We start from the raw sequence: 16,848 nt of genomic DNA, 5'->3' as shown, positions 1-16,848 counted from the left end.
AGAAAGAGGTAAAAGAAGTGAATGAAATCTTAGAAAAATTAGAATTAATAGACATATGAGAAAAATAAATAGGGATAAAAAGGAATACACCTTCTTCTCAGCACCACATGGCACATTCACAAAAATTGACCATACATTAGGTCACAGAAACATAGCACACAAATGCAAAAAAGCAGAAATAATGAATGCAGCCTTCTCAGATCACAAGGCAATAAAAATAATGATTAGTAATGGTACATGGAAAACCAAATCTAAAACCAATTGGAAATTAAGCAATATGATATTCCAAAACCATTTAGTTAAAGAAGAAATCATAGAAACAATTAATAATTTCATCAAGGAAAATGACAATGGCGAAACATCCTTTCAATCCTTTTGGGATGCAGCCAAAGCGGTAATCAGAGGCAAATTCATATCCCTGAAAACTTATATTAACAAACAAGGGAGAGCAGAGATTAATCAATTAGAAATGCAATTGAAAAAACTCGAAAGCGATCAAATTAAAAACCCGCAGCAGAAAACCAAATTAGAAATCCTAAAAATTAAGGGAGAAATTAATAAAATTGAAAGTGATAGAACTATTGATTTAATAAATAAGACAAGAAGCTGGTACTTTGAAAAAACAAACAAAATAGACAAGGTACTGGTCAATCTAATTAAAAAAAGGAAGGAAGAAAAGCAAATTCACAGCATTAAAGATGAAAAGGGGGACAGCACCTCCAATGAGGAGGAAATTAAGGCAATCATTAGAAATTACTTTGCCCAATTATATGGCAATAAATACACCAATTTAGGAGAAATGGATGAATATATACAAAAATACAAACTGCCTAGACTAACAGAAGAGGAAATAGAATTCTTAAATAATCCCATATCAGAAATTGAAATCCATCAAGCCATCAAAGAACTTCCTTAGAAAAAATCCCCAGGGCCTGATGGATTCACCTGTGAATTCTATCAAACATTCAGAGAACAGTTGACCCCAATACTATACAAACTATTTGACATAATAAGCAAAGAGGGAGTTCTACCAAACTCCTTTTACGACACAAACATGGTACTGATTCCAAAACCAGGCAGGTCAAAAACAGAGAAAGAAAACTATAGGCCAATCTCCCTAATGAATATAGATGCAAAAATCTTAAATAGGATCCTAGCAAAAAGACTCCAGCAAGTGATCAGAAGGATCATTCATCATGATCAAGTAGGATTTATACCAGGGATGCAGGGCTGGTTCAACATTAGGAAAACCATCCACATAATTGACCACATCAACAAGCAAACTAGCAAGAACCACATGATTATCTCAATAGATGCAGAAAAAGCCTTTGATAAAATACAACACCCATTCCTATTAAAAACACTAGAAAGCATAGGAATAGAAGGGTCATTCCTAAAAATAATAAACAGTATATATCTAAAACCAACAGCTAATATCATCTGCAATGGGGATAAACTAGATGCATTCCCAATAAGATCAGGAGTGAAACAAGGATGCCCATTATCACCTCTACTATTTGACATTGTACTAGAAACACTAGCAGTAGCAATTAGAGAAGATAAAGGAATTGAAGGCATCAAAATAGGCAAGGAGGAGACCAAGTTATCACTCTTTGCGGATGACATGATGGTCTACTTAAAGAATCCTAGAGATTCAACCAAAAAGCTAATTGAAATAATCAACAACTTTAGCCAAGTTGCAGGATACAAAATAAACCCACATAAATCATCAGCTTTTCTATATATCTCCAACACAGCTCAGCAGCAAGAACTAGAAAGAGAAATCCCATTCAAAATCACCTTAGACAAAATAAAATACCTAGGAATCTATCTCCCAAGACAAACACAGGAACTATATGAACACAACTACAAAACACTCGCCACACAACTAAAACTAGACTTGAACAAATGGAAAAACATTAACTGCTCATGGATAGGACGAGCCAATATAATAAAAATGACCATCCTACCCAAACTTATTTATCTATTTAGTGCCATACCCATTGAACTACCAAAATACTTCTTCACTGATTTAGAAAAAAACATAACAAAGTTCATTTGGAAGAACAAAAGATCAAGGATATCCAGGGAAATAATGAAAAAAACACATATGATGGGGGCCTTGCAGTCCCTGACCTAAAACTATATTACAAAGCAGCAGTCATCAAAACAATTTGGTACTGGCTAAGAAACAGAAAGGAAGATCAGTGGAATAGACTAGGGGAAAGCGACCTCAGCAAGACAGTATACGATAAACCCAAAGATCCCAGCTTTTGGGACAAAAATCCACTATTCGATAAAAAATGTTGGGAAAATTGGAAGACAGTGTGGGAGAGACTAGGAATAGATCAACACCTCACACCCTACACCAAGATAAATTCAAAATGGGTGAGTGAATTAAACATAAAGAAGGAAACCATAAGTAAATTGGGTAAACACAGAATAGTATACATGTCAGACCTTTGGGAGGGGAAAGGCTTTAAAACCAAGCAAGATATAGAAAGAATCACAAAATGTAAAATAAATAATTTTGACTACATCAAACTAAAAAGCTTTTGTACAAACAAAACCAATATAACTAAAATCAGAAGGGAAACAACAAATTGGGAAAAAATCTTCATAGAAACCTCTGACAAAGGTTTAATTACTCATATTTATAATGAGCTAAATCAATTGTACAGAAAATCAAGCCATTCTCCAATTGATAAATGGGCAAGGGACATGGATAGGCAGTTCTCAGATAAAGAAATCAAAACTATTAACAAGCACATGAAGAAGTGTTCTAAATCTCTTATAATCAGAGAGATGCAAATCAAAACAACTCTGAGGTATCACCTCACACCTAGCAGATTGGCTAACATGACAGCAAAGGAAAGTAATGAATGCTGGAGGGGATGTGGCAAGGTAGGGACATTAATTCATTGCTGGTGGAGTTGTGAACTGATCCAGCCATTCTGGAGGGCAATTTGGAACTATGCCCAAAGGGCGACAAAAGAATATCTACCCTTTGATCCAGCCATAGCACTGCTGGGCTTGTACCCCAAAGAGATAATGGACAAAAAGACTTGTACAAGAATATTCATAGCTGCGCTCTTTGTGGTGGCCAAAAACTGGAAAACGAGGGGATGCCCATCAATTGGGGAATGGCTGAACAAATTGTGGTATATGTTGGTGATGGAGTACTATTGTGCTAAAAGGAATAATAAAGTGGAGAAGTTCCATGGAGACTGGAACAACCTCCAGGAAGTGATGCAGAGCGAGAGGAGCAGAACCAGGAAAACATTGTACACAGAGACTGATACATTGTGGTATAATCGAACGTAATGGACTTCTCCATTAGGGGCGGTGTAATGTCCCTGAACAACTTGCAGGGATCCAGGAGAAAAAAACACCATTCATAAGCAAAGGATAAACTATGGGAGTGGAAACACCGAGAAAAAGCAACTGCCTGAATACAGAGGTTGAGGGGACATGACAGAGGATAGACTCTAAATGAACACTCTAATGCAAATACTATCAACAAAGCAATGGGTTCAAATCAAGAAAACATCTAATGCCCAGTGGACTTACGCGTTGGCTATGGGGGGTGGGGGGGAGGAAAAGAAAATGATCTATGTCTTTAACGAATAATGCTTGGAAATGATCAAATAAAATATATTTTAAAAAAAATTAAAATGAAAAAAATAGTTAAATGAGGTCATGAAGAGTCAGACACAAGAGAACAACTCTAGAACTAGTTCTGCTACTAACATTACAAAATTGGATAAGGCCTTGAAATTCTTTGAGCTTTAGTTTTCTCATTTTTAAAAATCAAATTTTAGTATAAATGATCCATTTAACTCCATGACAATCAATGATTCTGTGAGCTAAGTACCATCTCCTCCCAAATTATCATCTTAATTCATGTCATTAGTTCTGAGGTACTCACAGGAAGTTATGGCTTGATGTCTGCTATTAGAGCTGCCCATCAGTAGATGGGGTTGAGCTTGGATAGAAATAATTTGGCCATCCACAAAAGCATTGGAGGGGCTTCTCTACCAATTCCCCTCATTTAAAATGACGGTTTTTCTGACCTATCCTTTATTTCATGATACCTTCTTCTGAAGTATCTTCTGTTTCCTCTGCTCCTCATTCAGTCCAGAAAGTCTCCCGGTCCTATCTGATCTTCCCATCCTGCACGTGGCACTTACCAGTGTACGGAAGAGTACAGAACACTAAGGGAAGGACTTTAATTTTGGGAAGTTCTTTCTGTGTATTTTTTTATTTGCACTCTTATTTATTCCTTTGTGACTGAGGTACTTCAGAAGTAAATGAGTTCATCACAAGGGAAAAGGCTGCTTAAATGTTTCAAGAACTTGGGACCAAGGTCTATCCTGGATACAAATTGGTTGGCCTCGGCAGAGCTTTCTTCATGTGGGCAATTGCAACGGATAGAATAAATAACTTGAACAATAAATAAAAGTTTAAAAGAAAAAAACCTATCTGAGAAAACTAAATCTCAAAGAATTTCAAAGATTAAGCCAATGTTGCACTGTTAGTAGCAGAGTTGGTCTGGAGTTGTTCAGTTGTGTCTGGTCCATAGTAAGAACTTAATAAATGTGCCTTTGTGGGGCATCTAGGTGACTCCGCAGATGGATAGCCATGCCTAGAGACGGGAGGTCCTTAGATTAAAACCTGACAAGTCATTTAACTCTGTTTAACTCAGTTCTTCAGCTATTAAATAAGGAAAACCTGAATTAAAATCTAACCTCCCACATTTCCTAGATGTATGACCCTGGGCAAGTCACTCAATCCTACCTCATCCTTACCACTCTTCTGCCTTTCAACCAATATTTAGTATTAATTCTAAAATAGAATGTAAGTGTTTTAAATAAATAAAAATAAAAAATGTGAATGTGAATGTATTTACTTTATTTTAGATAGATGGTAAAGAAGCATTTGCAAGAGTGGATAAAAACTGAAAAATACAGACCTGCAACTGATCTTGCTCATCAGCATATTCAATGCTCTCAAAGATTGACAAGGCCTGGCGCCTCCTTAATTCTAACCGAGCCTTATAACAGCGGTACCAGGACTGAATGAGCAGAGCTGCCTTAACGCCTAGTAATCAACAGAAACAAAAAAGACCCAGAAAGAGAGTTAGTACATAATGACAATGGAAGCAGCTGCTATAAGGAAATAAAGATCTAGAATCTTAAAATGACTGGACCTAAAAATTTCAATCACATTGTATGTCCTTTTTTTGATATTTTTTGAAATGTCAATTCTCAAATTATTTGGAGATTCCTTATCTAGCTTGTAGACTATCCAGACCTCCTGCTTTCCTCATTTCTTTTATTTATCTAATTTTTAATTTTCAAACCATTGCTTATGAGTACCAATTTCAGAAATGACAAGACAAAGGGAAAGAATTCAATCACTTTCATTGTTTATCCAAATAGTTTTACAAAAAATTGAAATAATGGGGTATAAAAATGAGTAGATTTTATTTATGCATATTTACTCTCATGAATGAGCAACAGCTCTAATAAAAATAATTTTATAATAGTTACATATTTATTTGTTTGTTCATTACATTTCAACTTCTAGAAACTCCCTTCCTCCATTAGAGAAGGCATCATTTAACAAAAAGATATATGTATATATAAAACTGTATTGCTTGTTTCTATTTATCAATTCTTTCTGAGGAGGCAGATTAACACAAGTCATTCTTCAAACAAGATTTCTGCTGCTATATATAATGTTCTTTTGGTTCTGCTTGTTTCATTCTTCATAATTTCATGTAAAGTCTTTCCATGTTTTTCCAAAATTAACCTGCTTGTCACTTCTCATGGTGCAGTACTATTGTATCACAATCATATGCCACAACTTCTTTAGCCTTTCCCATTTGATGGGATCCCTTCAATTTCCAGTTCTTCACCACCACAAAAAAAGTTGCTACAAATATTTTACAACATGTAGTTTATTTTCCTTTTTCCCTGATTACCTTAGGAAATAAACCCAATGATGGAATACTATTGTGCTAAAAGGAATAATGAACTGGATGAATTCCATGTGAACTGGAATGACCTCCAGGAAGTGATGCAGAGTGAAAGGAGCAGAACCAGGAGAACATTGTTCACAGAGACTGATACATTGTAGCACAACAGAATGTAACTGACTTCTCTACTAGCAGCAACGCAATGATCCAGGACAATTTTGAGGGACTCATGAGAAAGAACATGACCCACATCCAGAGGAAGAACTGTGGGAGTAGAAACACAGAAGAAAAACAACTACTTGATCACATGAGTTGATAGGGATATGATTGGGGATGTAGATTCTAAATGATCACCCTAATGCAAATATCAATAATATGGAAATAGGTCTCGATCAATGACACATGTAAAATGCATTGGAATTGCGTGTTGACTACAGGAAGGGGGTGGGGGAAGAGAAAGAACATGAATGTTGTAACCATGGAAAAAATATTCTAAATTAATTAAATAAAATTTTCCAAATAAAAAAAAGAAAAGAAACCCAAGTGGTATTATTGGATTAAAAGTCATAAAGAGATTTATAGCTCTTTGAGTTTAATTCCAGATTGTCCTCCAAAATGATTAGATCAGTTCATAATTTTGCCAGGGTATTAGTATCCCATTTTTCCACATCCCCTCCAACATTTTTCACTTTGCCCTTTTATCATTTAATCCAATTTGATAGGTGTGAGATGATATCTCAGAGTTGTTTGGATATGCATTTCTCTGATCAATAATGATTTAGAGCATTTTTCATATATTTATATACAGTTTTGTATTCTTCATTCAAAAACTGTCTGTTCATGTCTTTTGACTATGGATTGATTGGGGAATGGCTCATATTCTTATATGTTTGACAAAGTTCTCTATCTATTCTAGATGAGGCCTCTTTCCAAGAAACTGTCTATAAAAAATGTTTTCCTAATTTACAGCTTTCCTTCTAATCTTGGCTACATTAGTTTTATTTATACAAAAAGTTTTTAATATCAAATATCCAACATTATCCATTTTATATCTTACAATGCTTTCTGTATCTTGTTTATTCATAAATTCTTCTCCTTCCCATAAATCTGATAGGTAATATATTCCCTGTACTTCTAATTCACTTATGATATTTCCCTGAATGCCTAGGCCATGTATCTATTTTGAACTTATCTTGGTAAATGTTATAGGATATTGGTCTATATCTAGTTTCAACCAGATTGCTTTCCAGTTTTCCCACTAATTTTTTATCAGAATTTCCATATATCACCAACAACATCCTGTAAGAAGAGATAACCCATCAAAAATAACCTTAGATTGAATAAAATACCTAAAAGTATATCTGCCAAGACAAACTCAGGAAAATAAACATGATTATAAAACACTTTTTATACAAATAAAGTCAGAATTAAATAAGTAGAAAAATATTGTTCATAGATGGGCATGTATATTATTAATTATATAATTAAGTATGCTTAATTATATAACTAGACATATAATTAAACTGACAATATCATTATATAATTAATTATATATAATTAAAATAATATACATAATTAAAATTTCAATTCTACCCAATCTACTTATTCAATGCTATCCCAATTAAATTACCAAAAAACTTTTTGATTCAACTAGAAAAAAATAACAAAATTCATTTGAAAGAATAAAAGGTCAAGAACATCAAAGGAATTAATGGAAAAATATAAAGGAAGACTATCTAGAGTACCAAATTTCAAACCATATTATAAAGTAGTAATTACTATCCGATGCTGCCTAAGAAATAGGCATAAGATCATTTTGAAATAAATTTTGTAATGTTTCCAGCTCCCAAGTGTAAACTTTGGTATATCAGCAAGATAGTATCCCAAATGGTACCTGAGAGTTAGTATGCCTCCTTAGGCATCATATTTAATTCTAGAAAGTATATGGTGCCTACCATTTCATTAAACCCTTTGGAAGTTCCCCATGAGATAACCATAAGGTCTGAATCATTGTTTCTCTACCAAGAAACCACAACATAGAGTAATTTAAATAACACATAGGAAATGATTAGTAAAGTATTAGAACCCAAGTGTTCAGTCCTCTTCTCATTCTATTGATGTTAAAGGTCTACTCTTCTCTGGGAGGGCCATTCTGTGTGACTTCTCTTGTCTCTCTGTCCCAAGCTCCTACAGATCCTTGAACCATGTGCAGGTCTCCTCCTTCCTGCCTCTATGTAAAAATTGCTTTGCAAACTGATCCACTTACATAAAGGGAGAACCTGCATGTGTGTGTGTCTGTGTGTGTGTGTGTGTGTGTGTGTGTGTGTGTACACACACTATATACAAGAATATATATATATATATATTTCTACAAGTATGCATATACCTATGTACACTTGTATATATACTACATAAACAAATATATACATATATATAAATATATGTGTGTATATACATATATATTTGTTGTGGACTTTTCTGCTCAGGTATGTATTGGATACACTATATAGAAATTCTCTCAACAAGTTCTCATCAAGCTTCTACCTGAGTGGAAGCAATAGCCAACCACTGTGTCCCAAAGTATCCTTTTCTCATTTAGGTTACCTCTGATTATTAGGAAATTTTCTCATTCTTTCAAACCTAAGTCTGCCTCTAGGTAACTTCCATTTATTGTTTCTAATTCTACCCTCAAAAACATTCTACTTGACAGCCCTTAAAGTACCCGAATTCGGCTAGCGTGTCCCCACTAAATTTGTTCTAATTCTTCTCACTTTCTTCAACGAATGTTCTTTTCACGTTTTCCAGACTTCTCTCCATCCTTAGGGCTTCTTCTGGACACAGATAGCATTTCAAAACCCTTCCTAAAATATGGCCTCCAGAATTAAATACAGTACTCTCTACATGGTCTAACAGGGGCAAATCATTGTCACCTCTTCTGATTATGCACTCAATGCCTCTCCTAACAAGATGTAAGTCATCATCAGTTTTTGGGCTATACTGTTGTACTGTTGGTTTGCGATGAACTTATAGTCCTCTAGAACTATTGTTTAGTCATACTTCCCTCCCACCCATTTAAAGTGTAATTTTGGAACCCCAAAACAGTGGCTCTCCATTTACTTCTATTAAAGTCATCTTATTATAGTATAGGGCAATCATTCTAGCCTCTCAAGATGTTTTTAGATTTTGGCTCAGTTATGTAACATGTTAGCTATACCTCATAATTTTGTACCATCAAATTTTTTTGTACTTCAATATTTAGCATTCTATCCAAGTTATTGACAAAAATGTTAACTAGAACAGGGCCTATGACGAATCTCTAGGAAATTCCACTAGAAATTTATTTCCATCTTAATCAATCCAGCAAGCTCCTACTTATTCCTACTGTTAACTCAAACTACTTTTAAAAATTCACCAATGACTTTCCAATTGACAAACATGAGAACATTTCTCTTTTCTTTTTTTATTCTGCACTTAAAAATACCCCAAAAAGAATATACGGATATACAAAACAGGGCAGAAAAAGTTGGTTACATGAAAAGGAAATTATCTTTTATTACTTTTATAGCAATGATTACAAAACAAGGAATCACATATATAACTTTAGATAAGTAAATGTAACTATGATTTTAGAAAGATATCAATTGTAATAACATAATGTTAACAATAGTAATGGAAAAGATAAGTATAGTGTGAGGTATTAGAATATTATAGCTACCAATAAAATTAAGAGCCTCTGTTATTAGCTTTGGAATGTTAAGTGCTTAGCTTGACTGAATCCCGATTCCTAATAAGGAAAACAAAAATAATCATTTAGTCAGTTATAGAAATTAGAAATTTATTACAAAGATAAGATGGTATTTGCTTTTGTGAAGGATCATAGATTCATCAGAGTTTATAGCCTAGAGAGGCAGCTTTGGTTTATCTTTAATTTTCCTCCCAGATTCAAGTAAAGATGATTGGGTCAGTCTATTATTTGTGGTATCAAATAGAGATGACTAAACATTGTATCCTGAATAGATTTATTCCCATATTTTCTGTTATTGTTACTTTCAAAATACAATAATGAACAGTGCTCATGACACACCATGAGCCACACACTCTGGATATTGAGATATTTAACAAAGGCCTTGATTTTTGTAAATCTTTCTGATGTCCAAACAATAAGTCTTAACTGGTACTAAATCATAAGAAAGACAAAAGCAAATGGGGGCTGCTTGTCTTAAACCTTTTTATTGGAATTTATTAACTGTATTAGCAAATGTATCCCATACTTGAGTAATATATTCTGTACAGTTGGTTTTACTAATCACTTAATTAATTGTCAATAGTCTATAAAACAGACTATTATACATCTAAATGAGGTCTCTACAAGCTGGGTATGGTGAGACCTCCAGCTCCAATTTTCCACAGTTATAGTTTGGATTTTCAACTCAGAATGATGGCACAGACATTGTTATTTCTTATATACATGTGAAATTGCAAATTTCTACTATATGCTGCCTGTTGAGAGAGAGAGAGAGAGAAAGAGAGAGAGAGAGAAAGAGAGAGAGACTAAATTCGATATGTTATTTCAAAGCCATCCTCCTTATCTATGCCTTCTTCTGACCTTCGGTTCTCTTGTTCATTTTCTTTTAAACATTTAAATTACACCATTTTTTTGGGCAACATTATCATTAACCACTTTTACCCCTTTCTCACCTTCCAAATGTGAAAAAGAAAAACAGGATTCATAACAAATAGGAATAGTTTTTAAAAAATCCAGGAGTGGCTCTTATCCAGAACCATATATATCATGTTACACCTTGAGTCCACCAACTTCTTCCATCACCAGGAGTTCAGGAACATATTTAATCTCTGGTATTGTGGAGTCATGGTTGGTCATTGTATTTGTCAGAGTTCTTAAATGTTTCAAAATTATCTTTCTTTACAAAGTTGTTGCTATTACTGAAATTGTTCTTCTCATTTCACTATGCATCCATTCATACAAATCTATTGGAGTTTCTCTAAAACCATTCATTTCAATATTTCTTACAATATAATAATGTTACATGATGTTCACATAACATAATTTGCTTCCCATTTGATAGAACGTAGTTCTTTATGCTACAACATTGAATTGCTATAAATATTTTTATTTAAATTATTTAGTCAATTTAGAACATACAAGAATTAAATTATTTCCCTCCTTCCCCTCACCCCACCCTTCCCAGAGTTGATGCACAATTTCATTGGGTATTACATGTGTCCTTGATTAGAACCTATTTCCATGTTGTTGGTGTTTGCATTAGGATGTTCATTTAGAGTCTACATCCCCAGTCATATCCCCTTGACCCATGTATTCAAGCAGTTGTTTTTTCTTCTGTGTTTCTGCTCCCACCGTTTTTCCTCTGAATGTGGGTAGTGATTTTTCTCATAGATCACTCCAAGTTGTTCAAATCACTTACATTGCCACTAATGGAGAAGTTCATTACATTCAATTGTACCACAGTGCATCAGTCTCTGTGTACAATGTTCTCCTGGTTCTGCTCCCCTCACTCTGCATCAATTCCTGGAGGTTGTTCCAATTCCCATGGAATTCCTCCACTTTATTATTCCTTTGAGCACAATAGTATCCCATCACCAAAATATCCAACTGAAGGGCATCCCCACATTTTCCAATTTTTTGCCACCACAAAGAGTGCAGCTTGAATATTCTTGTACATGTCTTTTTCCTTATTATCTCTTTGCAGTACAACCCCAGCACTGCTATGGCCAGATCAAAGGAAAGACAGTTTTTTAACATCCTTTCGGCATAGTTCCGGATTATCCTCCAGAACGGTTGGATCAATTCACAACTCCAGCAGCAATGCATTAATGTCCCAACTTTGCCACATCCCCTCCTGCAATCATTACTTTCTTTTGATGTCCTGTTAGCCAATCTGCTAGGTGTGAGGTGATACCTAAGAGTTGTTTTGATTTGCATCTCTCTGACTATAAGAGATTTAGAACATTTTTTCATGTACTTGTTAATAGTTTTGATTTTTTTTAACTGAAAATTTACTGTTCATGTCCCTTGCCCATTTATCAATTGGAGAACGGCTTGATTTTTTGTACAATTGGTTTAGCTCCTTATAAATTTGAGTAATTAGACCTTTGTCAGAGGTTTTTGTCATGAAGATCATTTCGCAGTTGGTTGCTTCCCTTCTAATTTTAGTTGCATTGGTTTTGTTTGTACAAAACCTTTTTAATTTGATATAATCAAAATTATCGATTTTACATTTTGTGATTTTTTTCTACTACTTGCATGGTTTTAAAGTATTTCCTTTCCCAAAGATCTAACATGTATACTATTCTGTGTTCACCTAATTTGCTTATAGTTTCCTTCTTTATATTCAAGTCATTCACCCATTCTGAGTTTATCTTGGTGTAGGGTAAAGATGTTGATCCAAACCTAATCTCTCCCATACTGTCTTCCAATTTTCCCAGCAGTTTTTTTTCAAATAGTGGATTTTTATCCCAAAAGCTGGGATCTTTGGGCTTATCATAGACTGTCTTGCTGAGGTCACTTACCCCAAGTCTATTCCACTAGTCCTCCTTCCTGTCTCTTAGCCAGTACCAAATTGTTTTGAGGACCACTGTTTAATAGTATAGTTTGAGATCTGGGACTGCAAGTCCTCCTTCCTTTGCATTTTTTTTTTCATGATTTCCCTGGATATCTTTGATCTTTTGTTCTTCCAAATGAGCTTTGTTATGTTTTTCTCTAATTAAGTAAAAAAGTTTTTTGGTAGTTCAATGGGTATGGCACTAAATAAGTAAATTAATTTGGGTAGGATTGTCATTTTTATTATGTTAGTTTGTCCTACCCATGAGCAGTCAATGTTTTTCCAATTGTTTAGATCTAGTTTTAATTGTGTGGAGAGTGTTTTGTAGTTGTATTCATATAGTTCCTGTGTTTGTCTCAGCAGATAGTGTAGCATTCCAATGCATGATTTATGAGCGGGCCATGCGGTCTTTGTTCTAAGAGTTTGGAAAGTGCAGGCTGAATTTATCCACCCCTCTATCTTGTACGTCATTAACATTTCAAACCAATGGGTATCCACTATGTGTTGTTACAAATGTATTATGTACCTCACAGTCATTGCCATAATAAAAGACAGGGACTATGCAACTCCTCTCTCCCTCTCTCTAGCTCTGGCTTTCTGCCATCTGGATCGCTCCTTCTCTGGAGCCCCACTATGGTCTCTAAAGATCTTCTTCCTTTGTTCTTTTGTTTCCCTCTCACCTATGCTCTTGCCAGCTATTCATATCTAGGAATCCTGTATTCCACGCGTTCCTTGTTGTTCATATCTTCCTTCACAGAATACCCTATAAAGGAAGATATTAAAGGGACAAGCACCTTCCCTTATTACAATTAATCTGTCTGTGTCTCTCGATTTATCAATCCTTTCTCCTGACTTCTTTCTCCTCAAGTTATCACCCACTGGAATTCTTTTGTGCAATAGTTGCTGGTCAGCCATTGCAGATAGATTCCTAAGTATTTTCTATTGTCTAGGGTGATTTTAAATGGTATTTCTCTTTCTAATTCTTGCGGCTGAGATGTGTTGGCTTGTTCATTTTCTTTTTCTGATATGGGGTTGTTTAGGTAATCTATTTCTTCCTCTGTTAGTCTAAGCAATTTATATTTTTGTAAATATTCATCATATCACCTTATATTGCCATATAATTGGGCATAATAATTTTTAATGATTCCCTTAATTTCCTCTTCATTAGAGGTGAGGTCTCCCTTTTCATCTTGGATACTGTCAATTTGGTTTTCTTCTTTCGTTTTTAAAATTAGATTGACCAATACTTTGTCTGTTTTATTTGTTTTTTTCAAAGTACCAGCTTCTAGTCTTATTTATTAGATTAATAGTTCTTTGACTTTCAATTTTATTAATTTCTCCTTTGATTTTTAGGATCTCTAATTTAGTCTTCATCTAAGGATTTTTAATTTGTTCGCTTTCTAGTTTTTTAATTTGTAGGCCCAATTCATTGACCTCTGCCCTCTATAATTTGTTAATATATGAACTCAATGATATAAATTCCCCCGAGTACTGCTTTGCCTGCATCCCATAGGTTTTGAAAGGATGTCTCATCATTTATGAGAGATGTTTCATCATTTTAATGAAATTAATTGTTTCTATGAATTGTTCTTTAACTGATTTTGAGAATTGTATCATGTAATTTCCAGTTAATTTTTGATTTGCCTCTCCATGTAACCTTATTATTATTTTCATTGCATTGTGATCTGAGAAGGTTATATTATTTCTGCTCTTTTACAATTTTTTGCAATGTTTTTATGCCCTAATATATGGTCAATTTTTGTGAATGTACTATGTGCTGCTGAAAAGAAGGTGTATTCCTTTTTGTCCTTATTTATTTTTCCCCACGTGTCTACTAACTCTAATTTTTCTAAGATTTCATTCACTTCTCTTACCTCTTTCTTATTTATTTATTGGTTTGATTTATCTAGTTCTGATAGAGGAAGGTTCGGGTCTCCCACTAGTATAGTTTTTCTGTCTATTTCATCCTTGAGCTCCACTAGTTTCTCCTTTAGAAATTTGGATACTATGCCATTTGGTGCATACATGTTAAGTACTGTAAAAATTATTTTTATATTTTTTGAGGTTTATTAAGGATTACTAGAAATAATATAATGTTTTATAACTACCAGTTATAAAACATTGGAGTTTGAAAAGCCTTAAAAATATAACCTCCAGTCTCCTTAAAGTTAGTTTTTTTGTTTGTTTTTTATCTGTTGAGATACCTTTTGTCAGGACTGTGTAATTCTCCATATTGGATAACATGGGTTTTAGGAATCTCAAATTGGGCAGGTCCAAAAGGCAAAGACTTCCAGGGAGATGAATTTCTTCCCTGAATCTCAGGTAAGATAAGTAAAAGGATCAGTGCACTCAAAAAACATCCTTTGAAATAGGAAATGCACTTCTCTCATAGAATACATCATATTTGTAACTTCCTATTTGCAAGGTTTCTTCCTTCTCCTTGTCCCACCTCCCCAATAGGTCCCCTGCCACATGGAGGCTAAATGTTACCTAAGGAAAGAACACCCCAGTTTTTACCACTTGGTTTGTGATTCTGAAGACACAGTGGCAGCTAACAGCAGCCTGGGGCAATCTGGCTCGGAGGCTGGAGATCATCTGGGGCCAGGGCCAGGCCCAGGGTTGGGACTGGGGCAGGAGAGCGATTTGGGTCAAGCAGGTCTGGAGCGGATGACTGGAGGCAAGCACAGATGGAACACAGAAGCAGACAGCAGGAACAAGCTAAATCAGAGACCTTTGGCAGGAGAAACGTGGCTTAAAAAAAACTATCTAGACTATCTTTAAAAAATTGAGATGTTCTTGTCCGAGTGGTAGCCATAAACTGTAAAAATTAATTTTATATTTTTTGAGGTTTAATAAGGGTTATTAGAAATCAAGGAATAAAGAAGATACAAAATAATAACCACATGCCCATGGCTGATTAGCCCATTAAAATCCCCATACTTAGCTTACTTACTACATCATTGCAATGGCAGAGAGAAGAAGCATGTGGGAGGTTTTGCTGACAGTTAAATACCAATTGTGATCTCACCTACATGGGGACTCAGGTGGGATTATTGGGAATTCTGGGAAATACCAAGGACTTCTGGGGATTGAAGTCTAGGATTCAAAATCTCCATTTTTACGGTACAAATATTTCCTCGTTGTCTATACTGCCTTTTATCAGGATGTAATTACCTTCCCTATTTCTCTTAATTAGATCTATTTTTACTTTGGCTTTGTCAGATATCATGATTGTGACTCCTGTATTCTTTTTATCAGTTGATGCCCAATAGATTTGACTCCATCCTGTTACTTTGACCCTATGTGTATCTACCTTCCTCATGTGTGTTTCTTGTAGACAGCATATGGTAGGGTTTTGGATTCTAATCCACTCTGCTACTCACTTGAGTTTTATGGGTAAAGTCATTCCATTCATATTCAGAGTTATGATTACCAGCTGTGTATTTCCCAGCATTTTGATTTCCACTCCTAGTCCTGACCTTTCTTCTTTCACTCTTTCCTTCTATGCAAGTGTTTTGTTTTTAATTGGTCCCCCTAATTCACACCCTTATTTTACTTCCCTTTCTACCCCCCTTTCTTATTTCCCCCTTATTTTCTTTACAGTCTTTTTAAACTACCCCCCAACCTCTCGCTCCCTTGTATTGCTTCCCTCCCCACCAGTCCTTTTGTTACCCTTCTACTTCCCTATAGGTCTTAAATCAATTCTCTGCCCCAATGGATTGGATTGTTCTTCCCTCTTTGGGTCAATTTCAATGAGAGTAAGAGTTGAGTATTTCCTATCTCCAACCTCTTTACCCTTCCAGTGTATTGATGTTTTTCCCTATCCCATCATATGCTTCTTTGTGACATATAAATTTACCCCCTTCAGTTTCTTTTCCCATTCCTTTTAGTATTAACTTCTTTTTTAAGCTCTAGTTGTATAAATATATATATGTATGGATGTATATATACATATATGTATTTATGCATACACATATCTATATACATATTTATGTTTTGTCATTTCATCCTATAAAGTTTGTCACTGTTCACCTGTTCACTCTAAGTGTACTTCTTCTAGCTGCCCGGGTGATAATAACAATTTTTAAGTTACCAATGACCTCTTTTCTTATAAGAATACATATCATTTTAACTCATTGAGTCTCTTAAAAAAATTTTTTTTGCTATTGTTTTATTTTTCTTTTTTCCCTCTTTCTTAATTACCTTTTGATGATTCTCTTGAGTTCTGTGCTTGGAATCAAATTTTCTGTTCAGTTCTGGTCTTTTCTTTACAAATGCTTGGAATTC

General features: G+C 34.7%; 1 protein-coding gene across 5 annotated transcripts in view; it reads right to left on the bottom strand.

Moving 5' to 3' along the window:
• Nucleotides 1-16,848, bottom strand: part of PPEF1 (protein phosphatase with EF-hand domain 1) — a 233,178-nt gene that overhangs the window by 153,431 nt on the left and 62,899 nt on the right. For 4 of the 5 annotated variants that reach the window (XM_056808688.1, XM_007500823.3, XM_007500822.3 and 1 more), the window contains exon 3: nt 4,973-5,100. The exons of the other annotated variant lie outside the window; for it this stretch is intronic. In XM_056808688.1, coding sequence (XP_056664666.1) covers nt 4,973-5,100 — 128 coding nt within the window. The remainder of the gene's footprint in view (nt 1-4,972; nt 5,101-16,848) is intronic. 5 annotated transcript variants of the gene reach the window in all.

This window comes from Monodelphis domestica, chromosome 8 (genome assembly GCF_027887165.1).
Source record: "Monodelphis domestica isolate mMonDom1 chromosome 8, mMonDom1.pri, whole genome shotgun sequence".
In the NCBI taxonomy this organism is placed as follows: Eukaryota; Metazoa; Chordata; class Mammalia; order Didelphimorphia; family Didelphidae; genus Monodelphis; species Monodelphis domestica.
This window is presented reverse-complemented; position numbering and strand designations above follow the sequence as displayed.